This window comes from Amblyomma maculatum, chromosome 3 (assembly GCF_055883805.1).
Source record: "Amblyomma maculatum isolate TAMU_Amacu chromosome 3, ASM5588380v1, whole genome shotgun sequence".
NCBI classification, from domain to species: Eukaryota; Metazoa; Arthropoda; class Arachnida; order Ixodida; family Ixodidae; genus Amblyomma; species Amblyomma maculatum.
The window spans coordinates 6,272,938-6,298,766 of NC_139346.1; the positions used below are offsets into that span (position 1 = coordinate 6,272,938).

The following is a 25,829-nucleotide window of genomic DNA, read 5'->3' on the forward strand; positions in this document are numbered from 1 at the left end:
AGCAGAGGGGCAGCAGTCCTAAAGGTTCTCCTCCAAGGATGTAAAGTAGCATGTTTATGAAGTTGTCATTGAGTAAGCGCAATCACTTGCACATACACAACCGCGCTTATATCACATCGAGCGGGACAGTCAGCACGGCAATGCTTTATCAAAACGACGCAGCAGAAGCAACAGTGCAAGACCTGCCACAGCAGGTGTCTAACCCAAAAAGTTGACAGCTGTGCTGTTCGCAGAGTTTGCACATCTGCAGTACCTATTGCTGCCTCCGTAGATTAACCTATCTTTTAGCTCCATGTTTATTAATGAAACACCAATTTTGATAGGTCTGAATGCTGCTATTATAAATGCGGACATGAATGACATCTTAATTACACTAAAAGGAATTGAACAAGCTATTGACCGTTTGCTGAGTAATTCAGCCTCCGGACCCGATGACATATGTCCAAAACTGCTTAAGCTAACTAAACCAGTGATAGCTTGCATGTTCACTTCGATCTTTCAGCAGTCTATTGATACAGGAATTGTGCCTAACGCTTGGAAAATCGTGCATATTGTACCAATATTTAAATCTGGATCAAATTACAGGCCCATCTCATTAACGAGTGTACCATGCAAAATTTTGGAACACATCATATCATCATCAGTGATGAAGTGCCTCAATCAGCATAACTTTTTTTGGAACCTACGCGGATTCTTTCGTGGCTGTTCCTGTGAGTCATAGTTATTCAAACCCGTAGCCGACCTGCATGATGCGGTGCACCAATTAATGAAAATTGATGCCATATTCATCGACTTTGCGAAAGCGTTCAATAAAGTTGCTCACAATCGCCTTATATTTAAACTTGCAAATCTGAGCATAAACAGCAAGGTGTTGAATTGGATTGTTAACTTTTTAACTTGCCGACAGTGTCTACCAACGGATTTTGCTCCACACTAACCTATGTGAAGTGCCTCAAGTTCGGTGTTTGAGCCTATCCTTTTTCTTATTTACATGAATGGCATAAGCAGCAACCTCACTTCTCAAATTAGGTAAAGAACGATTACTGACCCTCATAATACTAATGGTTTGCAATCAGATCTTAAGAAAATTGCTAAGTGGTGCAAACAATGGCATATGGAAATAAATGTTTCAAAGACAAAAGCTGTAACATTTACAACGGCTGGAACTACTGAGCCCATCTCTTATTCTATGGGTAACGTGTCCATTGAAAATGTTCCTGTTGTCAAATACCTAGGTGTACATTTTCTTAAGATTTGATATAGCACAAACACGTTGATTACATAACCACTAAAGCATCCTAATACCCTCATTAGGCGCCACTTTGCTAATCAGGCAACCAGCATACATAACTTTGGTAAGATCGCAGCTAGAATATGCCGGTTGCATCTGGAACTTGCAGAGAAAATGGAATCACTGCAAAATAAGGCAGCTAGGTTCGTTACAAGGAAATACGCCCGATACACAAGCATCACAGATATTAAATCATTCCTAAATTTAAGCTCACTTGAAAAGTGAAGACTTATCAACCTGCTATGTCACTTTCACAGGCTTTATCACAATCCATCGCCATTCACTGAATCTCTATCATGCCAGCACATCGCATTTCCCCCCGTTTAGACCACTGCTTTAAAGTGCAACCCAAGATTGCTCGCACCCAAATTATGCGGTATTCGCCTATGTCTTTGGCAATTTACCATTGGAATAAACTACCAGCAGGTATAGTTTCTGAAAAAAATTACGACACCTACGTTAAGGATGGCTGCCATCCTTTTCTAACACAGACAGGTATTTTGGAAGCCCATCCGGCACAGATTAACCGGGCAATCATTGAGGCCAGGCATATCATGCGATTAGGTGAAAAATGTGTTAGTGAATCGTCAATCGCTTTAACAGATAATGAGGTTGGGTTTCTTGCACGTGGTGTGTGTGCTGGGTCATCTGATTTGGTTTTTGTTTAATGTGTGGTTTGATGCGGCTTGGTTTGAATATTTATACTGTGTTTTTTTTTCAATAAACCTCAGTTGCGAGTCAGTGCCCGTCCTGTTTGCTTCTTGATCTTCGTCCTAGCCTGTAGCGCTATTTATTCATCATGTCAGTTATGTTCTTTGCTTCTCTCAGCGCAAGTGTCTTTATGGTTTGATATTTTAATTTCACTGTTATGTAATATAACAAATTTATGTGCTTTTCAGACCACTATGTAATGCCCGTAAAGGGCCTTTAGGGTATGTGAATAAAAAAAAAAAACTAACCCGGTCCTGTGCTAGCTGCATTCATTTGGCCCCTGCAAACTTCTTAACCTCATCCGCCCACCTAATTTTCTGCCACTTCCTGGTATAATTTTCTTCCCTTGGAATACAGTTTGTCAACCTTAGCGACTGTAGGTTATCCTTCTTTTTTCTACACATCCTGCCCATGTTCATTTCTTGATTACCACTAGAATGTCATAAAGTCGTTATTTTTCTGGCCCACTCTGCATGTTTCCCACCTTCTAACATTACACCTACCATTTTCTGCTCCATAGTTCTCTGCATTGTCCTTAAGTAGAACCCTCTTTGTTAGCCTCCACGTTTCAGCCCCATAGATGAGTACAGGTAAGGTGCAACTGTTGTATACTTTCCTCTTGAGCTATACCAGTAAGCTGCTAGTCATAATCTGTGAGTAGTACTTGATAAACGAACTCCGTCCTAATCTTATTCTTCTAGTTCTTTCCCTTTTGATCTGCGGTTACTACCTGTCTTAAGTATACATATTTTCCTCTTGCTACCTATTGTAAACTGCTGTTCCTTCCAGAGGCTGTTGAACATTACTTTAGTCTTCTGCATGTAAATATTTAGGCCTGCCTTTGTGCTTCTCCCGTCTAGGTCACCAATCATTAATTGCAGCTCATCCCCCGAGCTATTTAGCAAGGCATTGTAATCAGGGAATCACAGATTACTGAGGTATTCTCCATCTACCCTTATCCCTAACTGCTCCCATTCCAAGTCCCTGTGAATAGTACTGGGGAAGTTGTGTCTCCTTGCCTAACAGCTTTCCTTATGGGAACTTTCTTTATGCAGAGATGGTTGCTGCGCAGTCACTACATATCATCCAGTAATTTCACATATGGCTCATGTACGCCCTGATTTCGCAATGCCTTCATGACTGCGGAGGTTTCAACTGAGTCAAATGCTTTTTCATATATATTGCGAGCACTTTCCTATCACCTGGTTGATAGTATTGATATGATCAATAGTAGAGTACCTTTTCCGAAAACCTGCTTGATCCTTTTGTTTTTTCAAGTATAAGGCTACCCTGATTTTTTTAGTGATTACCTTAGTAAATGCCTTGTACGTAACGGATAGTAAGCTGATTGGACTCTAACTTTTCGAGTCCTTTGCATCCCCTTTCTTATGAAACAAGATAATGTTTGCATTCTTCCATGACTCCGGTACCGCCGATGTCTTGAGGCATTGCGTATACAGGGTGAATCTAGCACGATATCACCCCATCCTTCAACAAATCTGCGGTTACCTGATTCTACAGAGCTGCTTTTGCCCTTTTCATAGCTCCTCCTAGCCCAGTCTTCGTTACTGGCAGAACGCCTGATTGTTCTGCACTACTGCCAACCCCATTATTGTCCTGACCACTTTGGCTACTGTATAGGTCAATAGGCCTTCTAAGCTATTTTGACTATCTTATCTATATTAGTGTTGATATTGCCCGCATTGTCCTTTAGCTTTAGCACATATATCTTATTTTTGCCTATGCCTAATTTCCTCATTACCTCTTTCAGGCTGCGACCATTCTTTAGAGCATGCTCAATTTTCCGCATGTTATACTTCCTTACGTCGGACACTTTGCACCTATTCATTAGTTTTGATAGCTCTGCCAGTTCTAGCCTGTCTGTTGGGTTGGCGGCGTTCATACTTTGGTGCTTATTAATCAAAGCTTTCATCTGCTTAGATAATTTACCACTATCCTCTCTGACTATGCTACCTCCTACTTCTACTGCATACTCAGTAATATCTCTGAAGGTATCGTGCACCGCTTCTACACTAACTTTCTCTTCCTCGGTTAAAGCTGAACATCTATTCTGCAGCGAGATCCTGAATTCCTCTGCCTTTTTCCTCACCCCTAATTTGTTGATGGACTTTTCTTTTACTAATCTGTTTCGTTCCCTCTTCAAGTCTAAGACTTATTTGAGACCTTACCATCCTATGATTACTGCATCACATCTTTCTGATTACCTCTACATCCTGCATGACCCCTTCAGGCGCTGCATCCACTATGTGGACGCAACCCGAATTTCGTTATTGCACAAAGGGTGAATTTCTGCCTTTAAATTTGGCGTCTAACATTTGTGTCCACTCTTGTCAAGTATGTGGCGTCATCTCTTGCAGGTACAGCGAAATATTGTTACGGGGAAAATCGATGTAACAGCCTCAACTGGCATAGAAGTGAGCACGGAACCAGTCCCACTTCTTCATCACCCTTCCGTGAGGCAAGAGAAGGAAACACTTTGTCGTCGTTATCGCGTAACATGCCCCCCGGCGGTGTAAGCGTTGTCCCGGCGCTAAACTGGCAAAGAAGGCATGAATTCGTATGGCTTCAGGCACGAAACATGGACAATATCAGTAGTGGGGCAAGAGGAGGAGGACGCAGGCACCAGAGGGGCAATTTCACACGTCACATTAGTGACTTGGCGCACCACCCGATAAGGGCCACTGTAGGGGGGCTACAGTTTCTCCGAGAGACCAATGCGGCGTGCAGGAGACCAGAAAAGAACCAAAGACCCAGGGTCATAGGTTACGTGGCTGTCACCTATCGTAGGCAGACTTCTGAGAAGGCTAAGAGGCGAGGAGCCAACTGCGGGCTACTTGGCGTGCTTCAGTGACTTGCGCAATGGCGTCACATGCGCAGGTAGTTATGGGGTGGCCAGCAGGCAGAACCAACGTGTCCAAAGGTAAAGCGGGGTGCCTGCCAAAGAGCAGGGCTGGGCAAGATACTTCGAAAAAGTATCTTCGACACCGAAACTCGATACCTTGAAAAATTGTATTTCCGATGCCGATACAAGATACACATTCGAAATAGAGTTTCTCTACAGATACTCAGTACTGTATTGTCGATACTTCGATACATTCCAGAAGAGTATCTTCTGGAATGTATCGAATGTTATCTGGAATGTTAGGATTTCAGTGATGTATCGAAGATACATCACTGAAATCCTAACATAACTAAGGTGGTAAACGATTAGCGGCGTTAGGAAATTTTACCGTGTTTTCTGGAATTGTTAGAGCATTTCTTAAAGGGCTTAACGAATACGCCAGCACGGAGTCATTGTTTGGGCAGCTGTCTTTGTCAGAACTTCACATTGAATTGAAGCCATGGTTACAGATAAGCGATTGCTTCATGCAGCCTAGCGAAATATTGCGTTAAACTAATGCTCTTCATGCGAACCGACCTGTGAGCACTTGGCTATACATACACACACAATGGTGCAAGCTGCATGCGTTTGGAGAACTGAGCAGTTATATTGCCACTAAAACGATAACAAACTTTTGAAGCTGTATATATTGTTAAAAGAAACAAGAAAATTAAGATGGCTCAACATTATTTAGTCAAGAAAGAGCGCGATGTGGGTGGGCGATGCAAATGAGAAAAGCATCTACATATGCACACGAGCACACCACAGTGTTTGTTGTATTAGATGAAGACGCCTTTTATCAGCGTGTAAGAGTGAACCTTAGCCGTGTTGACTCAAGCATCCTGGAGGCAGTTAGGAAACTTGAGGTTCCCTAGCGTTGCTGGAGAACTACGGCTGACTGTAGATAAAATACAGATGTATCTTTATTTAACAGAAAGTGGCTAATATATATGGTGTAAATCAATTCGCACATTTCAAAAATTAAAGTTCTTGTTTTTTTGCAACAAAATTGTTTGACAACGCATAATTTGAACTGTCCTGAAAAATTGCATTCATAGCTTTCATGTAGTGCTTTTCATAAAATTTTGGACGTAATATTTTTTCCAGAAAAAAAGTCTAGTGGAAGCGTGTTCCCTGTGCAGTTGTTTTCCGTCAAACGCAGTAACTGCAAGAACGGCAAGACTGCATCCTACCATGTATTTCGTGAAATAAGTTGAATTGAATCGTGGCGGACTGAGGCCTTAGAAGCTTGTGTTCTTGCCACTAAGCAGAGCCGGCATGCGGAGCCCAAGGGTTTTGTGTTGTGCATAAGTTACTGCGTCTGACTGGGGGCACTGCTTGACGAGAATCAAAGGCCCCAGAGATTGGGGGTAGATGGCAAAGGGTGGGAAGAGCGGGTGTTTGCCTTGCGTTTCCGCTTTGTTCATATCTCTCTGAGCTTCGTGGTGCTCAAAAGTAAAGCACCTTGACCATTGCCTCTTTCAGTTTTAAAGAAAGGGAATCTGGAAATGTGGTTTGTAGGGTTTCAATATTTCAAGTTTTCTGTAGTATCGAGTATCTTCAAAATACACGATACTTTAAAAATGTACTTCGATATTTTACCGGCGCTGCGACAGCGGACGAGGAACAAGAAGAGACGACAAGACAAGTGCTCAGACTAACAACTGAAGGTTTAATCAAAAATACAAGGAAATATATTCTCACATGACAACCAGAAGCGCTATCCCTTTCCATGACCCTTCCCTTGTCATGTGTGAATATATTTCTTTGTGTTTCATTAAACCTTCAGTTCTTAGTCCGAGCGCTTGTCTTGTCGTCTCTTCTTGTTCCTCGTCCCCTGTCGCAGCGCCGGTAAAATATTGAAGATGAACCAACTAGCTCAAATCTCTGTGTCACTACAATTTAAAAATGTATTTTCGATACTGATACTCCGATATTTTCATTTTCAGCAGACAATACCTAATATCGATACACAAAATGTATCTAAAGATAGTATTGAAGATACACAGATCTTTGATACTGCCCATGACTGCCAAAGAGCAGGAAAAAGGGTTAATAACCCATCATATCGTGCTGGGAAGAATTGTATGCAGAGGTCACATATGGCAGCGTGAGGTCCCAGTCATGGTGATCAGGTGATACATACATAGATAACATGTCCGTAAGTGTGCAGTTGAAGGACTCAGTAAGGCCGTTGGTTTGGGGATGGTACGCGGTCGCGAGCTTATGCTTCGTAGAACATGAATGCAGGACGTCTTCAACAACTCGGGACAAGAAGTAGCTACCGCGGTCTGTGATTAATTGACGAGGAGCGCCGTGATGGAGAATGGCGCTGTGTAGAAGAAAGTCAGCGACATCCGCGGCGCAGCTCGCGGGTAAAGCACATGTGATGGCGTAGCATGTTGCATAATCGGTTGCCACTGCAATCCATTTGTGATCCGACTGTGACGTCGGGAAGGGGCCAAGAAAGTCAAGCCCAACACGATAAATGGTTCCAGGGGCACATCAATAGGTTGGAGAAGGCCAGCTGGTAGCCGTGATGGTTTTTTTACTACGCTGACCTGTGTCGCAGGCTGCGATGTAGTGCCGGATGCTGAGGTATAGTCCCGGCCAAAAAAAAAAAAACGACGCCATACCCGGTCGTAAGTGTGAGACGCACCGAGATGGCCAGCTGTGGGCAGGTCGTGGAGTTCTTCAATAACAGAGCAGCGGAGCTTTTTGGGAATCACCAACAGAAGGGGAGAATCATCATTATGATAGTTATGGCGGTAGAGGACATCATCCTGTACAACAAAAAGCTGCAGAGAAGAATCTGATTTTCCAGATGTCAGGCCTTCAATGATGGATCTTAAAGATGGTGTTGTGTCGGCGTCGCTGCCATGGACGCCATGTGTCCCGCCGAACGGTGGCGTGCAGGAAGAAACAGACAACCGTACTCCACGACAGCCAAATGCAGACTGATCCTTTAATTCAGGAGAGGGTGCAGGACGGGAGAAAGAGTACGGTGGCGCTGCCACAGCGCAAACCTTGGTTCCGAAACCGAAACCAAAAGAGGATGATACCACAAATGGATCGTTGCGCTGCTTGCCTGATTGCAAGATTGGAGAGGGCGAAGACACAGGGAATTGCCTCTGTGTCACCGAGATCAGGGGGCTCTACAGGATAGCGAGACAATCGGCATCTTGATGAAGGCACAAAGCCCAATGACCAAGACGGCCGGAGGGAGCTCTCAGAGATGACAACCAACAAAGCGTGTGATGGTCAGGTACAACTGAGAAAGAATGGCCAAATAAGTGAGGTTGGAATTTACGTACTGCCCATACAAGGGCGAGACACTTGCGCTTAGTAATCAAATAATTGCATTCGGCGTTGGAGAAAAGGCAGCTAGCATAACGATGACGCTGTCATTGCCATGTTGGCGTTGAGCCAGCACTGCACCGATCCCATATCTGCAGGTGTCTGTTCGAACTTCAGTGGAAGCTGAGGGATCGAAATGAGCCAAGATGGGGGGAGACGTCAGTAAGCTTATAAGCACTGAAAATGCACCTTGCTGGTCAAGGCCTTACATGAAAGCGGTGTCTTTCTTAAAGAGGTCGGTGAGAGGACGAGCAATATGGGTAAAATCTTTGATAAAACGGCGAAAGTAAGAACAGACACCAAAAAAGCTGCACACATCCTTCAAAGACAGGGGACGCTGACGCGGAAAGTCTTTGACGGCTTGAATTTTAGCTGGATCAGGTCGTACTCTGGAGGTGTCAACCATGTGTCCAAGAATGGTGAGTTGGCTGCGACCAAACTGGCATTTCGATGAATTGAGCTGGAGGCCGGCTGTACAGAATACATTGAGAATACTGGTGAGGCGGTCAAGGTGCGAAAAAAAGGTCGGCGAGAAAATGACAGCATCTTCGAGGTAGCACAGGCGGGTTGTCCATTTAAATCCACGAAAAAGAGAGTCCATCATTCGTTCAAAGGTTGTCGGTGCATTGCAGAGACCGAATGGCATGACTTTAAAGTGGTACAAGCCGTCTGGTGTGACAAAGGCTGTTTTTTCACTGTCCTGCTCGTCAACAGTGATCTGCCAATACCCCGCACCTCCACCAAGATGTTACGTGGAAACTCGATGTATTTACAGTATATTTACAGCAGCCTCAACTGGCATAGAAGTGAGCAGCAACACGGAACCAGTCCCACTTCTTCGTCATCACCTTGTCCCTTCCGCGAGGCAAGAGAAGGAAACACTTTTTCATCATCACGTAACAATATTGTTACGGGGATGTACTTAATGTAACGGCTGAACTCGATGCTAAGACTTCAGTAGCTGTGCAGTATTCACTCTGTTAGCGTCGTCCTCTTTCTCAACGCTTCGTCGTGCCCGCGTTCCTCGGACGTCGTCTTTGTCAGTGAGCACATCACTTTGGTCCCGCGTTTCCCGGTAACAATATGTTTGTAAATGGCAAGTAAAAATGGATATCTCAATATTTTACGGCTGGACAACTGAATAGTTTTCACTTTCGCATGCCTCTTTCTAAACCGATGCCTAATAATGCTATTTGTTGTAGTGAATGTGTCGATAAGGGAACGTAGAATCTGCATGCCAGATTTCATTAACTTAGACATAGAAACAGTGCTTCAGTAGGCTTTCAGTTTCGCATCCACAAATGTGTCTTAATGCCGAAATTGTCAAAGTGGCACTTTCTGTCTGCAGCGTTATTTTATGCAAGAGCATCACTTCATTGCATCACTTTGTTGTCCTTAAAGACCTCTGTTGGGGTGTTACATACATAGTGCAGGCATTCACAGTGGTTGAAAAAATTGATGGGCAGGATATAGCGACAACATGGTGGGAAGGGCATTCTCGTCCGTTGTTGCTCATAAAAAAAAATCTGTTGTGGCGAATAAAAGACCTTGTGAATCAGGAGAGGACTGGTGATGCTATGACATGTAGAAAGATTAGACGAGCCGGACTGATATTTTTGGGATGGTATGCTAGTGTTGTAGGAGGAGGGACTGTTTGTTAAAAATATACTTGATGAGGGTTCTAAATGGCTGATGCATATTCTAGTTTAGTTCGGATGAGCGAGGTGTACGCTGGCAGTTTAACATGTTGCAGGGCGTCCCACATGTAACGCTTTAGGAAACCGAGTGTTTTGTTAGCCGAAGATATTAGGTTAGTTACATGCAAGCACCAGGATAGGCCATGAGAAATTGTGACACCTAAGTATTGTGCGAGAGTTCCAGAAACCCATCTACTTCTGCTTTATTGATTATGCGAAAGCGTTTGACTGCGTAGATCACAGCAGATTGTGGCAAGCTCTCCAAGAGATGGGAGTTCCAATTCACCTCATCTGTCTCCTCAGGAACCTGTATGAAGGACAAAAGGCCACAGTTAGAACTGGGCATGGTCTTACTGATTGGTTTCCGATTGAGAAACGAGTGAGGCAAGGCTGCATACTGTCGCCCTGCCTATTTAACCTATATGCAGAGTGCATCATGAGGCAGGCCGGTCTGGACGAGTCTTCAGCTGGAGTGAAGATTGCTGGAAAACGTATCAACAACCTTAGATATGCGGATGATACCACTTTAATGGCAGAAAGTGAAGCGGAACTCAAGAGACTTCTGATGCGCCTACAAGAGGAGAGTGAGAAGTTTGGGCTCAAACTGAACATTAAAAAGACAAAGATCATGGCGTCTTGCCCTATCAAGTCCTGGAGCATTAATGGACAAGAAGTGGAAGCTGTGACAGATTTCTCTTCTTGGGCTCCAAGATTACCTCGGAAGGAGACTGCAGCCATGAAATTAGGAGACTCCTGCTTCTGGGAAAGAGAGCAATGGTTAGCCTTGACCGCCTAGTAAAGAGCAGAGACATTAGTCTGCCAACCAAGATCCGTATAACTCGTGCTATGGTCTTTCCAGTTGTGATGTATGGATGCGAGAGTTAGACTGTGAAAAAGGCTGACCGTCGAAGAATTGACGCGTTTGAATTGTGGTGCTGGCGAAGACTCTTGAGAGTTCCTTGGACTGCCAGAAGATCAAATCAGTCGATATTGTCGACCATAAACGCTGACTGCTCATTGGAGGGTCAAATTCTAAAGTTAAAGCTCAGCTACTTTGGTCATCTGATGAGAAGAGAGGAGTCGCTGGAGAAAGATTTGATGTTGGGAAAAGTTGAGGGTCGCCGGAGAAGGGGTAGGCAGCGAACGCGATGGTTAGATGGCATCCTCGAGGCACTGCAGATGAAGTTATATGATGTTAGAAAGATAGTGAGAGACCGGAAAGCGTGGCGTGACATGGTCCATAGGGTCACGAAGAGTCGGACACGACTGAACTGAACTGAAGTATTGTGCGAGCCTTCCGTGGATGTTCTTTAATTTGTACATGCCATGATCTTCTTCTTTCATTTGTACATACCATCGCCATCGTCCTGCGGCGCCGGCTCCGGCACGTGCCTGGGTTTTGTCATCTGATTAAAATGGTAGACAAGGCATCGCTGGCCGTGCCGTCACGACCTTGCCGCCTCAACCTGGCCTTCTTCGCACTGAGGAGGCAAAACAGTATCACCTGCAGCAACGAGGGGATGATGTCGTTCAGAAAGGTCAGATGAAAAATCGCTGTCTGTCATATGGATAACATGGTCGCCACAAGAAATTAACGCTGAAGCGGTTGACAAAAAATCCCATCCAAAAATCATCAGATGCGCACAAGGTGAGAGCACAGCAAACTACATAATGGCGAATGCCGTCGATAACAACGCGTATGGTGCACTTCGCTGAAGGGTGCAAAGGGACGTCATTGGCTCCATGGAGTTCAGGCCCATCATATGGTGTTGTCACTTTTCGCAAACGGTAGCACAAATCAGCGTGAATGACAAAATTGCAGCCCCTGTATCAATCAAAGCTTCGGCTGGTAAACCTTCAGCGAAGACAGCAATCACATTATACGGGCGATCAGGAGGACTTTTAGTAAGTTCGCAGAGTGCAGTTTGACCTCCGGAGACTGCAACACTTAATTTTCCGGATAATGGACAGGAAGAGTTGTTGCGGGTCGGAGAGGGGAAACTGAGCGGCGGTATGGGGATGGGGACCGGCGTCGGGATAGATGGCTCTCACGAGGCTGAGACGAGGATACTGGAGGTGGGGAGGATCGTCGAGATGGGCTTGGAAATGACTGACGTTGATAATATGAAGTTGAAAGCATGTCACTTTCGAAGGTGTCGTAACCACAGCGCTCCACAGTAATAGCAGACTGGTTGGGAGGGGCGCCAAGGCGCGTAATAGGGTGGTGCAGGTTGAGCCGTTGCCATTGCATTGACGTACGTGATTGTAGGTTGGTGCCGGTCGGGGTGGGGGAACCAAAGGAGGGGGGATGCAGCGACGGGCGCGTAGGTCGGCGCTGCACGGGTTGCGGGATGTTCGGATGCCATCGGGTGGGTCATCATCATCATCATCAGCCTGACTATACCTACCGCAGGGCGAAGGCCTCTCCCATATTTCTCCACTTAACCTGGTTCTGTGCTAGCTGCATCCACTTTACCCCTGCGAACTTCTTAGCCTCATCCGCCCACCTAACTTTCTGGTCAAATATTTTAGGGGAATCCCCCAAGGTGGAGTAGATTTGTAATAAGGGAGTAATTACTCATTGCATCCACCCAAGCGCAGCCGAACGGCTACAAAGGAAAGCTATACAGCTTTCTCAGAAACTTCGTAGTTAAAGAAAAATTCGTCCTGATCCGGGAATCGAACCAGGCACCACCGCCTTTCCGGGGCGGTGGTGCCGGGTTATAGATCAATTCGCTCTCGCCCTACCATCTGATCTGCTGACCGTCCTGGTTAGCTCAGTCGGTAGAGCGACTGCCCCGGAAATGCGGTGGTGCCGGGTTCGATTCCCGGATCAGGACGAATTTTTCTTGAACTACGAAGTTTCTGAGAAAGCTGTATAGCTTTCCTTTGTAGCCGTTCGGCTGCGCTTGGGTGGATGCAATGAGTAATTACTCCCTTATCACACCTAACTTTCTGCCGCCCCCTGCTACGCTTTCCTTCCCTTGGAATCCAGTTTATTACCCTAAGCGACCATCGGTTATCCTCTTTTCGCACTACATGTCCTGCCCATGCCCATTTCTTCTTCTTAATTTCCGCTAGAATGTCGGTAACTTGAGTTATTTCTCTGACCCACTCTGCACACTTCCTATCTCTTAATGTTACCCCTACCATTTTTCGTTCCATAGCCCTCTGGGTGGTCCTCAACTTAAGTAGAACTCTCTTGGTTAGCCTCCATATTTCAGCCCCATAGGTGAGTACAGGCAAGATGCAACTGTTATATACTTTCCTCTTGAGCGATACCGGTAAGCTGCTAGTCATAATCTGCGAGTGCTTGCCAAATGCGCTCCATCCCAATCTTATTCTTCTTGTTATTTCCTTTTCATGGTCCGGATCTGTGGTTACTATATGTCCTAAGTAGACATATCCACCTACTACTTCCAGTACTTCGCTACCTAATGTAAACTGCTGTTCCTTCCCGAGGCTGTTGAACATTACCTTAGTCTTCTGCATATTGATTTTCAAGCCTACCTTTCTGCTTTTCCTGTCTAGGTCCTCAATCATTATTTGCAGTTCATCCCCCGAGTTGCTTAGCAAGGCAATGTCATCAGCAAATTGCAGATTACTGAGGTATTCTCCATCTACCCTTATCCCTAACTGCTCCCATTCCAAGTATCTGAATACTTCTTCTAAGCAAGCTGTGAATAGTACTGGGGAGATTGTCTCCTTGCCTAACACCTTTCTTTATGGGAATTTTGTTACTTTCTTTATGCAGAACTATGGTTGCTGTGCAGCCACTATATATATCTTCCAGCACTTTCACGTACGTCTCGTCTACCTCCTGATTTTGCAATGCCTGCATCACCGCCGAGGTTTCAACTGAGTCAAGTGCTTTTTCATAATCAATGAATGCTATGTATAAGGGCTGGTTATATTCCGGGCATTTTTCTATCACCTGATTGATGGTATGGATATGATCGATAGTAGAGTACCGTTTCCGAAAACCTGCTTGATCCTTTGCTTGATTTTAGTCTAAGGTTGTCCTGATTCTATTAGCGATTACCTTAGTAAATACTTTATACGTAACCCACAATAAGCTGATTGGTCTGTAATTTTCAAGGTCCTTAGAGTCTCCTTTCTTATGAATGAGGATAATGTTTGCATTCTTCCATGGTTCCGGTACCGTCGATGACACCGGGCACTGCGTATACAGGGTGGCCAGTTTTTATAGCACGATATCCCCCCCCGTCCTTCAGCAAATCTGTAGTTATCGGATCCTCTCCATCTGATTTCCCCCTTTTCATAGTTTTTAATGCTTTCTAGACCTTGTCCTTCATCACTGGTGGAACGTCGTGACGGTTTTTCCCTACCGCCGATCTTGTTACAGTCTTGACTACTTTGGCTATGTAGAGATCTGTATAGAACTCCTCGGCTATTTTGACTATCTTGTCCATATTCGTGATGACGTTGCCCGCCTTGTCCCTTATCGCATGCATCTGGTTTTTGCCTATGCCCAATTTCTTCTTTACCGATTTAAGGCTTCCCCCGTTCTTTACAGCATGCTCAATTTTCTCCATGTTATACTTCCTTATATTGGCCACCTTGCGCTTATTGATTAGCTTTGATATGTCTGCCAATTCGGTCTGGTCTGTTGGATTGGAAGCTTTCATGCTCTAGCGTTTCTTAATCAAATCTTTCGTCTCCTTAGACAGCTTACCGGTATCCTCTCTAACTATCCTACCGCATACTTCTACCGCGCTTTCAGTAATGATATCTCTGAAATTATTGTTCATTGCTTCTAGGGTGATGTCGCCACCCTCGGTTAGAGCTGAATATCTATTCTGTAGCGAGATCCTGAACTCTTCAGCCCTCTTCCTCATCGCTAATTCGTTGATGGGTTTCTTTCTTACTAATCTGTTATGTTCCTTCTTCAAATTTAAGCTAATTCGGGACTTCACCATCCTGTGGTCACTGCATTGCACTTTCCCGATTATCTCTACATCTTGCATAATGGTGGGGGTTGAACACATTATGAAGTCAATTTCATTTTTAGTCTTTCCGTTAGGACTTTTCCACGTTCATTTCCGGTCCTTCCGTTTGCTGAAGAAGGTATTCATGATTCTTAAGTTATTGCTCTCTGCAAACTCAACTAGCAGCTCCCCCCTGCTATTCCTAGATCCAATGCCATATTCACCTACTGCCTGGTCTCCTGCCTGCTTTTTCCTTACCTTGGCATTGAAGTCGCCCAATAGTACAGTGTACTGCGTCTTTGCTTTTTGCATTGCCGATTCTACATCTTCGTAGAAGCTTTCAACTGCCTGGTCATCATAACTACATGTAGGTGCATAGGCCTGTACAACCTTCAGCTTATACCGCTTATTAAGCCGAATTACGATGCCTGCAACCCTCTCACTAATACTATAGAATTCATCTATATTACCCGCTATATACTTATTGGCAAGGAAACCTACTCCTAGTTGTCGCCTTTCTGGTAAGCCTCGATAACACAGTACATGCCCATCTTTCAGCACAGTATATGCCTCATTCGGCCTCCTAACCTCACTAAGCCCTATGACATCCCATTTCATGCCCTCTAGTTCCTCTAACAGCACTGCTAAACTAGCTTCACTAGCTAGGGTTCTAGCATTAAACGTTGCCAGGGTCAGTTTCCAATGGCGGCCTGTCCAGCGGAGCCAAGAATTCTTAGCACCCCCTGCTGCGTCACAGGTCTGACCGCCACCGTGGTCAGTTGTTCCGCAGCCACTGGTGACTGAGGGCCGGGGTTTTATGGAGCTTATCATGAGAGGTTACGGCCAATTACTGCACCAGGGTGGCCAACTCCTGTTCTGGTGAGGGAGTGCGTTGCCGGGGGTGTTCACCGGCATCAGGTCGCACCCCAAACCTGTTTATGCAATTACATCGACACGGGGATTTTTATTTTAATCTGGTGGAGAGTTGTGCGGCACTGGGATTTGAACCCCGGTCCTCTTGCATGCGAGGCAGATGTTTTACCGCTGTGCCATCGCGCCATCGGGTGGGTGATGGTTGCTAACTCTTCTTTTGTCATGTTGCGTAGAGCGGCGTCATTAGAAGGTGCTGAAGAATGATCGCACCCGTGTCGACAGAAAGGATTGAGGGCTTGGAGTTCCTCGCGGATGATTGTTCGAATCATTTCCCGCAGATCAAGGTCAGCAGAGGTCGGGCCAGTTGTGAAGCCAGGCTGTAATCTAGAGGACTGCAGCTGGTCGAGGCGTTGGCAGGTCGTAATAATTGAATCAACACTTGAAGGATTCTGGGCAACTGAGGTGTGATAAGCCATAGAATTGATTCCTTTTAAGACGTGCAGTGTTCAGGTTCGGTCATGGTGGGACTAATACGCCGGCAAAGTGCAAGTACGGCCTCTATGTAAGACACATATGATTCATCGGGACCTTGAAGGCGGGAAGCGTGCTTGGTTTTCGCAATCTTAGTCCCAACTGCCGGGTAGGTGAAGTATTGTCGGAACTGCTGCATGACTGCATGTAGGCGCATATTCATTCATTTCTTTATTTGCCCAGAAAACATCCTGGATGGGTCCCACGACTAAAAGCTGTTATAGCAGCTTGACGAGGCCGTGGAACCCTATCGCTTGGCAGATGGCGGTACAACAACTAATAGACAACAGCAAAGCAAAAGCAAAAATATGGCATTTGAGAGCAATAATAGAGTTAAAGAGTACAAACAACAGTGCACAACAGAAATGAAATGGTATACCAGTGCGTGTAGAAAAAAAGAAGTCACAACAACAAAAAGTTTAGCAGATGAAACTATTTACAATGTATGAGACAAATATAAGATGGTGTAAATTACCTGGAACATAATGCTTGTACAACCTTCAGTACATATATACAGCTTATTAAGCCTAATTACGATGCCTGGCACTCTCTCATTATCGCTATAGAATTACTCTATATTATCCTTATTGACAAGGGCCTCTTAGTTCTAATCTTTCCGGTAAACCTCGATAACACAATACATGTCCACTCTTCAGTATAGATGCCTCATTTGGCCTCCTAACCTCACTAAGTCCAATGACATCCTTTTTCATTTCCTCTACTTCCTTGAAGAGGACTGCTAAACTAGCCTCACTAGCTAGGTTTGTAACGTTAAACGCTGCTCAGTTTTCAATGGCGGCCTGTCCAGAGCCAGAGATTCTTAGTACCGTTGCTGTGTTACAGGTCTGTCCGCTGCCGTGGTCAGTTGCTCCGCAGCCGCTAGAGACTGAGGGCCGGCTGTTTGAGTATTCCTAGGTGGTTATGGCCAATTACTACACCAGGGTGGGCAACTCCTGTTGTGGTGAGAGATTGCGTTACCTGAGGTGTTCACTGGTATTAGGTCGCACTCCAAACCTAGTTATGTGATTCCAGCAATACGCAGATTTTTTTTTTTTTTTTTTTAATATGGTGGAGATTGCGCAGCACTGGGATTTGAATCACGGCTCTTGCACGCGAGGCGGATGTTCTGCCTCTCTGCCAGCGCTGCTACTGCAAACATTTTAGCATTGAAAACTTGTCCAGTATCTTTACAGGGTGGTATGTACCAGGGTGTTATGAATTTATCATGGTGTTATGTAATTACTCAGTATACTACACTGCTGTAGTGGTTACGGCATTCGAGGTTTTACACTGGTGGAGGCAAGACACTGTGAGTAGCTGCTTTGGGACCCTCACAGCTGTTGTTGGTATATTCCACATATATAGTGCATGGAGTGTGCTGCTGCATTCTGGTACCCTGATGGCACGGAAAAAAGAGACCAGCAATGCTGATGTGTCCATGTGATTATACCAAAAATGGCATTTTTATGGCGTGAGATGCGCTTGTCCTTGCCTTGCATGCAACGCAGGGCAGATTTTTGTTGACTGCAATCTTTTCCTGCCAGGGTCATTCCCTCGACCTTAACTCTGTGGCCAGGGGGACCTCCTAAGCTCGCTGGTGAGGGGGTCACCCTCTATCTCTGGGACCTCCTTTCTTCAATCTACCAGTGGTCCTTTTATCCTCTTGTCTTAAAAAGGCTGCTTTCTCTGTCTGTGCAGCGAGGTGGCCTGGTTCAGGACGATGACTCGTCGCTGGACTCGAGCAGTGCAGATGAGGCACCACAGGATACAGCAGTGGTGAGGAAGTTTTTATTATCCCTCACTAGAGAAAGGCTTCTTTCATCAAGGACATAAATAGCACACCTTGGGAGTATCGCGGCCTATGCCAGTTGAGGTCAAACCGGTATTGCCAGTTTAATCTTGCTTGAGAAAAAGAGAGGTAAATAAGTGTACTGTTATATGAACGATGCAGTTGACGTGCAACTACATCTTTTGAACCAGTTGGTGCAGGGCCTTTGTTTCGTACAGATGCCATGGCTAACATATTTATATTCCTGGGCATAGAAATAGAAGAACTGATTGTCTTTCTGTAGGCAAATCGGCCAGTTAGATAGATTCTTCTAGGAATACATCTCAATAATTTTTTGCTTTCAAGTGAGTCATATATAGACAAACTAACAGTAGTGAAGGTTCTGCCTACCTTAAAGGTAGGGAGCTATCCAATCTACAAAATTTTTGACTGGTATCAGTGCTAGATGCAGTATTCACAGAGGTGCTAAAACCATGTGCAACATTGTTTAACAAAATATCTCAGCCCTCAAAGTTACATAAGCACGGCAGTTTTTCTTATTTCAGTATTGATAAATACTGCATTGCACAAAAACAAAAGAGAGGCTTTGGACGCAGTTTGTTAGAGAAACTAAAAACTCGCTGTTCAAGGTTGAAAGTTTATGATCTAACTAGTGGAATCTCAGTGGTAACAGGCATTGAAAAGAAAAACTTACTATCCAAACAGGCTCCTAAAGACCGCAGATACATGCATACTTGGCACAAAACTTGCTTTTATTAAAGCGTTTTAAAATAATCTGTCACTTTGTGCTGGACTTTTTGTTTTTTGGTGTCCTGCAGCAAGCTTTTTTGAAACTCGTAGAAGCAAGTTCTCTGTCAGCTTATGGGCAACATTTTTCGGCTTCTGCCTCCTTAAATAAAGTATGTAACAAGGAAGGAGAAAAGATCTGCGGTGCTGTTCAATGCTTGCTTAGAGGGATGATCAAAAATACCTTATTAATCTGCCTTGCTGAGGAGCTAAGAGGACGGATTGCGAAGAATGACCTAGACAGATAAAGCGGAATGGCAGGTTTAAGAATTGATATGCACAAGCCTAAAGTATTGTTTGACAGTCTTGGAAGGGAACAGCACTTTACGATAGGCAACAAGGCACTGAAACCAGGGTTTGCGATGGTCCTTGAAACTCTTGGAAACCCTTGATCTCTAAAACCCATATTCAAGGTCTTGAAAACCTTTGAAAACAGAGGCCCTTGAATTTTACACTTGGCTGCGCTTAGCGGCTTTGGCTGGGCGGCCGGCTACATTGCTCCTTAATCGTTTACAAACAGCCCTAGAAAGTAGAAGATCGAACAGCCATCACTGTAGCCTAGTTGTTAAGAGCAGTGGAAGCAAAATTTGAAGGTTGTATTTCACCCATTAAATTATTACAGTTATGATTCATGCAAACAGCAGGCATTAAAAAAAAAAATTGTTGACTGCCTGCTTCTTTCAGTCTCTCCCATAAAACTCGAAGGCATGTTTTTCTCCCCAAGGTACTAAACACAGTGCCATTCAAAGGGAAGTCCTCACCTTAGAATTGGTGTAAACCCTGTGAGGAATATGCCTACTTAGGACAGGTCACACATCCTAACCACAAAAGCATACCTGCCAACTCTCCCGAATTGGTCCCGCGTACTTTAAAAAATTTTTTAAATGCTTGTTTTGTGCACTCTCCTGTCATGTAACCATGCCAGAAAGCAGTGCTGGAGCAGTTAGTCACCAGCATGCACCTTGAATCGAGGTAGCGGCACCACCATGAACACGAGCAACCGGCGGTCGCTGCCATATTGAATTTACCAGATTGGCTCATCTCAGTCTGGCTCATGCATTTAGCAATCCAGTCGTTATATGACCATGGGTGCGCTAGCTGCGCTATGCTTCAGTTGGCTTTCTCAGGTCGTCGAGTGAAGTGTGGAACACCGAACTTCTCTTTGTGCATCCCCGAGTTGGAATGATCGATGGCACTTTTGAAAGCCAAGAAGTAGCACTTACAAGTACACGACTGAGTTTCCATCCTTTGATAGTTTGCAAGAATGTGACAAGTATGGATTCTGTACCACATACACCTGTGATATGAGAGTTTCGCACGGTGGCAAGAACGACATCAAGATACACATCACTTCACAAAAGCATATGAACTAGGTTCGTGCTGCAAACGCACAGGGCACAATGTGCAGTTTCTTCCAACACAAGACACTGTTATCCCTGCAGAGTTCCTCTTCACGGGATTTCTTGTCGTACACAATCTGCCGCTAAGCGTGAGTGATCACGCGGGATCATTATTTCAGAAAATGTTCCCAAAATGTGACAGTACGAAGCGCTACGGATGCGGACATACCAAAGCAACTGCCATTGTCTGGGAAATGGCTACGAACGCTGAAAGCTTAATGTTGAAATCTGAAACGTCGTGCTTTCGCATTCGCTGTGCATGAAGATAGCATGTCGCAAATGTATTCGGTCGTGGCAACTTACTACGTCGAGGATTCGCAGAATTTGCGCTTGTCACTTGCGAAGCTAGGGATAATATTGCTGTTGGGATGAGAAAGATGACTTATTCATGGAGCAGTGTGCTCCCAAAGAAAGGAAGGATCGTGGGAAAGTGAGAAGGTCTCAAATTATTCTAAATAAATGCACTGACATGGAAGTTTCACTGAACTATAGAAGATTCTGCCGTCTCAGGCAGTGGTATGAATGGCGCGTTGTCTCAGGCAGCGTCTCCAGTACTGTAGCAGTTTCAAATGACTGAGTCTGTAAACAAAAGATAGAGCATTGCTTATATGCTGAGCTGATCGATCGAAGTATGCATAAAAAAAAAAAATAATAAACTGCACGGGGAAAACAAATATCCGCTCTAACCAAGGGTGCCAATGATGGTTGTCACTGCACAAGAATTCTCAGCATGGAAAGTATGTCTTCACACTTGCTAAAAAATTTAATCCATGTCATACAGTCAAATTTGTCTGCTCTACTACGTTCAAGGGAGCAGGCGAACGGTGCCGCTTCCACCGGCGCTATGTGAAGGCGCTCAGCATCTGTCAGGCTCCTGACAGTTCTCTGCTTTTGCAGAGGAATCCTATTACTTGTCAGTGACTGCTGGCATCTGACTGGTTGTGTGGCAGCTTCAGTTTTTTTTTTTTTTTCATAACAGTAGCAATGCTGCAGTCGGTGCGCATCATCGTTGCAGTCGCCAACTTCGATAACTCTGATTCGGTGAAGCACTTTCTTGCTGATTGAGTTGGTCTAATTCCTCAATATAAGCTTATACGGGCCCAGACTAAGATTAAATAAATAAATGAATGTAATGCTAATGCGCAACTGAACTGCCTGGGAGAGCATCCTGCAGCAGGAGCTCGTCATGCGGGCACTTCCGAGAGGCGGCACCACGGTATGTCTTCCCGAATTTTCATGTGGCTAGGTTGGCAGGTATGCAAAAGGGAAATAACTAGAGGAGAATAAGATTAGGCTGGAGCGCATTGGCAAGTATTCGCAGATTATGACTAGCAGCTTGTATCTTACTCACCTGTGGGTCTGAAATGTAGAGGGGTTCTACTTAAGTTGAGGACAGCGCAGAGGGGCATGGGACATAAAATAGTAGGGGTAACATTAAGAGATACGAAGTGCACAGAGTGGAGTGGTTCAGAGAAATGACATTCTAGTGGTAACCAAGAAGATATAAAAGCGTCAGGTGGATATTTGGAGGGGAGAGGCATGGCTGACTGACTCCATAGTGCGCCTTCCTGCAGGAGGAAGAAGCGGAGGCGGTGGAAAGTGACAACCTGTGCTCTGTGCTCACCAATAAGTACATCAACGGTAAGTGCACTGGGGCTTCCATGGAGGACCTGCTGCTGTGTTCTCTGCCCCCCCAGCACCATGGTGGTGCACTAAAGGCGGAACATTTTCATCGGTGGGGCAAAAAAAAGGGGGACCTGATTCCAAGTCGGCCTTCATGGAGAATAAAAGGAGAGGCTGTTTTGGCACACCACAAAGCAGAGGCGAGTTAGTAATCCATGAGTGCAGACAGACGGAAGGACACAAATTCAACTCACTGAGTTGAACGTCAGCGCTCGTTTGTGTTCTTCCCACGTCCCAATCTTTTTTTGCGCTGTCTGTACTCATGCTAATGCTGGTTTGATGTGAGTGGATAAAGAACAGTGTGCCCAGAGTATGATTTAGCTTTTGTAGTCAGGTACAACTCGATCAAAGGTGGTGTCCACTAATTCTCAGGACACGGGCATTGACCCTAGTGTGGATGGTGCAACAAGCACAAACACTGTATGTGTGGTCCTTGCCCTGTTTTCATGCTGGCCATTCGCAGCAGACCCCCAGCTATTCACTCTTAATTGGGCGACTTCATGACATCGTCTCTTGAGGGGCATCTTCCACTTTGTTATTGAGTAGCATCCGATTAGCCAAGAAGAAGCTTTCCTGTGTGGTATTTACAGGATGTTTCATGAACCCCAATAGCATTGAAATAATTCAACCCTTTTAGCTGACAAAGCATTGACAGGCCTTGAGTACTTTGTGGACCAGGGTTTTTCCAGATGAGACGATAAAGTAGATATCACGTGATCATACTAAGGTGAGCTGATGATCAGACCATCAATTCCTCGTATGTTCCAGATATCGGCCATCCAAGTGGAACCACCCCCAGGATCACCATTTTGATAGAATTTGGGGGGGTCCTATTTTATGCAGAATATTCAAATTGGTGTCATATGAATCGGCACTTTCTGAAGAATGAAATTGCTAATTGAAGGAAACTGTGTGAAATATGTGTCACAGTCGCACCAATGACCTGTCTACCTCAAAGCTGTGAATATGGCTGATGGCCATTACGCTCTAACTCATTGAGAGTACACATTTATACAGTATAATGTCTGGTACAATAAATAAATGTTCTGCATATATGCGATTGTGTTTGTAATTCACAATATTAGTACCAAATCCACATATTAGATGGCGATGCTTGTGTTTTGAACTGTCGAAATATCGAAATATCTAGAGTGGAAAATAGACCTTTGTATTTGGCCTTCTTGGACATAAACGACAACGTAAACAGGGAACTCCTGTGGAACATATTAAAAGAAGAAGGTATCGGTTATGAGATAATAGAGTTCCTACGGGAAATATACCGGGATAACAAAGTAGAAATTACATGGGAAGGGATAAGAAGTACGGAATCTGTCAAAGTATGCAAAGGATTAAGACAAGGCTGTCCTCTATCACCGTTGCTGTTCATGCTTTATATGATAAACCTGGAACGGAGGATACTAGAAAGTAACCTAGGTTTTAACCTGTCATATAGATTAGGCGGAAAGGCGGTAGAGCAGCGCCTCCCCGGTTTCATGTAGTAGACGATATTGTGCTGCTAGCTGAGAGTCTGGAAGAATTGCAAACTCTAGTTAGGTATTGCGGAGACGAAGGGGATGCTCTAGGCTTCAGTTTTAGTGCAGTTAAGTCAGGTCTGATGATTTAACCGTGAAGATGACGCATGTGCAGTATGTGGTAACTCCTCAGAAACAACGAATGTGATGGTATCCACCCGGAAGTCGATACAGGCGCAGTCATTCTTCCTGAGGCCCTGCAATTTAGAGAAACCAGTGGCCTGCGGTGGACTGAACCTGCGGTGGAAGCTAGCAAAAAACGATTTGAAGATTGATGGCTTATAAGCAGAAAAGTAACGTAATGTTAATGATGTAGAAATAAAAATTCAGTAAATGGAATGATGATGGTTGGTTTGGTTTGTGGGGTTTAACGTCTCAAAGCAACTCAGACTATGAGAGACGCCGTAGTGGGGGGCTCCGGAGATTTCGACCACCTGGGGTTCTTTAACGTGCACTGACATCGCACAACACACGGGCGCCTTGCTTTTCGCCTCCATCGAAAAGCGGCCGCCGAGGCCGGGATTCGATCCCGCGTCTTTGGGAACAGTAGTCGAGCGCCGTAACCACTGCGCCACCTCGGCGGGGTGGAATGAGGAGTTAACCAATGTAAAACAATAATTAAGATATAAGGAAAAAAAACGAGCATGATAGCAACTACTACCCTAAGGGAATATTGTTGGGCTAGTTGGTTGGTTTGGTTTGTGGGGTTTAACGTCCCAAAGCGACTCAGGCTGTGAGAGGCACTGTAGTGGAGGACTTCGGAAATTTCGACCACCTGGGGTTCTTTAACATGCACTGACATCGCACAGCACACGGGCACCTTGCTTTTCGCCTGCGTCGAAAAGCGGCCGCCGAGGCCAGGATTCAATCTCGCATCCTTGGGCACAGTAGTTGAGTGCCGTAACCACTGCACTACCCCGGCTGTTGGGCTAGTTGGTTCATGACTTAGAACAAAACAGCGTGAAACCACGGCAGAAAAGAAGCACAAACACGAGTGCTGACTTGCAACTGAGTGTATTTCGTGCAAGAATGCGAATACGGAAGGCAAGCAGAAAAAAGCACAAAAAATCACAGAATTACAAGATATCACTAGTGACAAATCATTTGTCATTATCTAAAAAGGCCATTTCTTTCCTCGATAAGTGAAGAGATGGTTCGCTCAGATAATTTTCTCCCCTGTCATGGATAACGAAGGCTTTGTAAAGCTCCCGTTTTAGCTCCCCGTAAAGCTCCGGCCGATGCATGAGCGAAGGCATTGATATCCTGAAGGTGGTCAAGCAAAAGAAATCTCAAGTCGGCGCTGGTAAGGCGATTGCCTGCCTCAGAGCAGCGGATTTCCGGCTAGTTTTGTCAGACAAAGAAGGTGGTTTCGCTGTGATGGACTCTAACACCTACAACCAAAAAGCTCGAGATGCTATTGCGGGAAATCTTCATGTTTTGAAGGATGTTAAGGTTAAAAAGGTCAGGAGCGAAGCAAAGAAGCGATGCAATGCACTTAAATTGTGCAAGCTGGCTGGATCAGTTAAGAATAGTAACAGCCTAAGCTTGGCGGTTTTCTTTTCTGCTAAGACATACAAGACAGATTGCCCCTTCAGGTTAATAGTTTCCGAGCCCGGCACTTTCCAAAATGCCTGCGGCATAAACATTAAAAGCTTTTTGGAGTTGCTGTCATTTTACCTTCGCTCTACCTTTGTCGAGTTTGAGGAGTGTGTATAGGATCCTGCATTGCGCCTTTGCTCAGCGACCTTATGTTAGCAAGAGCTGAGAGAAGGTTGAAGGCAGCACTTCAAGGCAGCCAAGTCCAAGTTTATCTCTACGTTGACGACTATTTGATAATTTTCAAGGCTTGAAGCGCTGGGTGTATGCGGGACGTTGAAACCCTGTACCATCTTTCTTCGGACTTTTTAGAAGAGTTTGCGGTTACCAAGAACTTAAGTTCCCTGACACAAGGCTCTTCTTTGAAAAGTCGCACCAGTGCTGGAATTATGCGCCTTGTTCATGGAAAGGGTTTTTGCCCTGTTCATCAGCGCACTCCAAAATGGTGGAACGTGCTTTCAGGAATGCTCTCGACAGGTAGTGCCACCACCGCATTTTAGAAAGCTCAAAGGCTTAGCGCTGCTGGCTACCCTATGGATGTCATTAACAGCATATGCCTCCAGCTTTGGAATGAAAGGCCAGTTCCCTCCAAAGCTCTTGAAGGAAGTTCGATGAAGACAGCTTTGATCCCCTACGTTCATGGTGTTCACCGTCGGTTAAAGAAGATCGTGGCGGTGTACACCTTCTGTTTTCAGGCCCCGACAAACTATGCGCCTTGTGCAAAAAAGTGAT

At 45.0% G+C, this 25,829-nt stretch overlaps 1 protein-coding gene and 1 non-coding gene across 5 annotated transcripts in view; both read left to right on the forward strand.

Moving 5' to 3' along the window:
• The window catches only part of LOC146194162 (general transcription factor 3C polypeptide 3), a 219,124-nt gene that overhangs the window by 6,034 nt on the left and 187,261 nt on the right, over positions 1-25,829 (forward strand). For all 4 annotated transcript variants that reach the window (XM_084597272.1, XM_084597270.1, XM_084597268.1 and 1 more), the window contains exons 2-3: positions 18,010-18,087; positions 21,861-21,927. In XM_084597272.1, the coding sequence (XP_084453398.1) occupies positions 18,010-18,087; positions 21,861-21,927 (145 nt within the window). The remainder of the gene's footprint in view (positions 1-18,009; positions 18,088-21,860; positions 21,928-25,829) is intronic.
• Positions 12,725-12,798, forward strand: TRNAP-CGG (transfer RNA proline (anticodon CGG)). Its single transcript has one exon. It is a non-coding gene; the product is annotated as a tRNA-Pro (tRNA).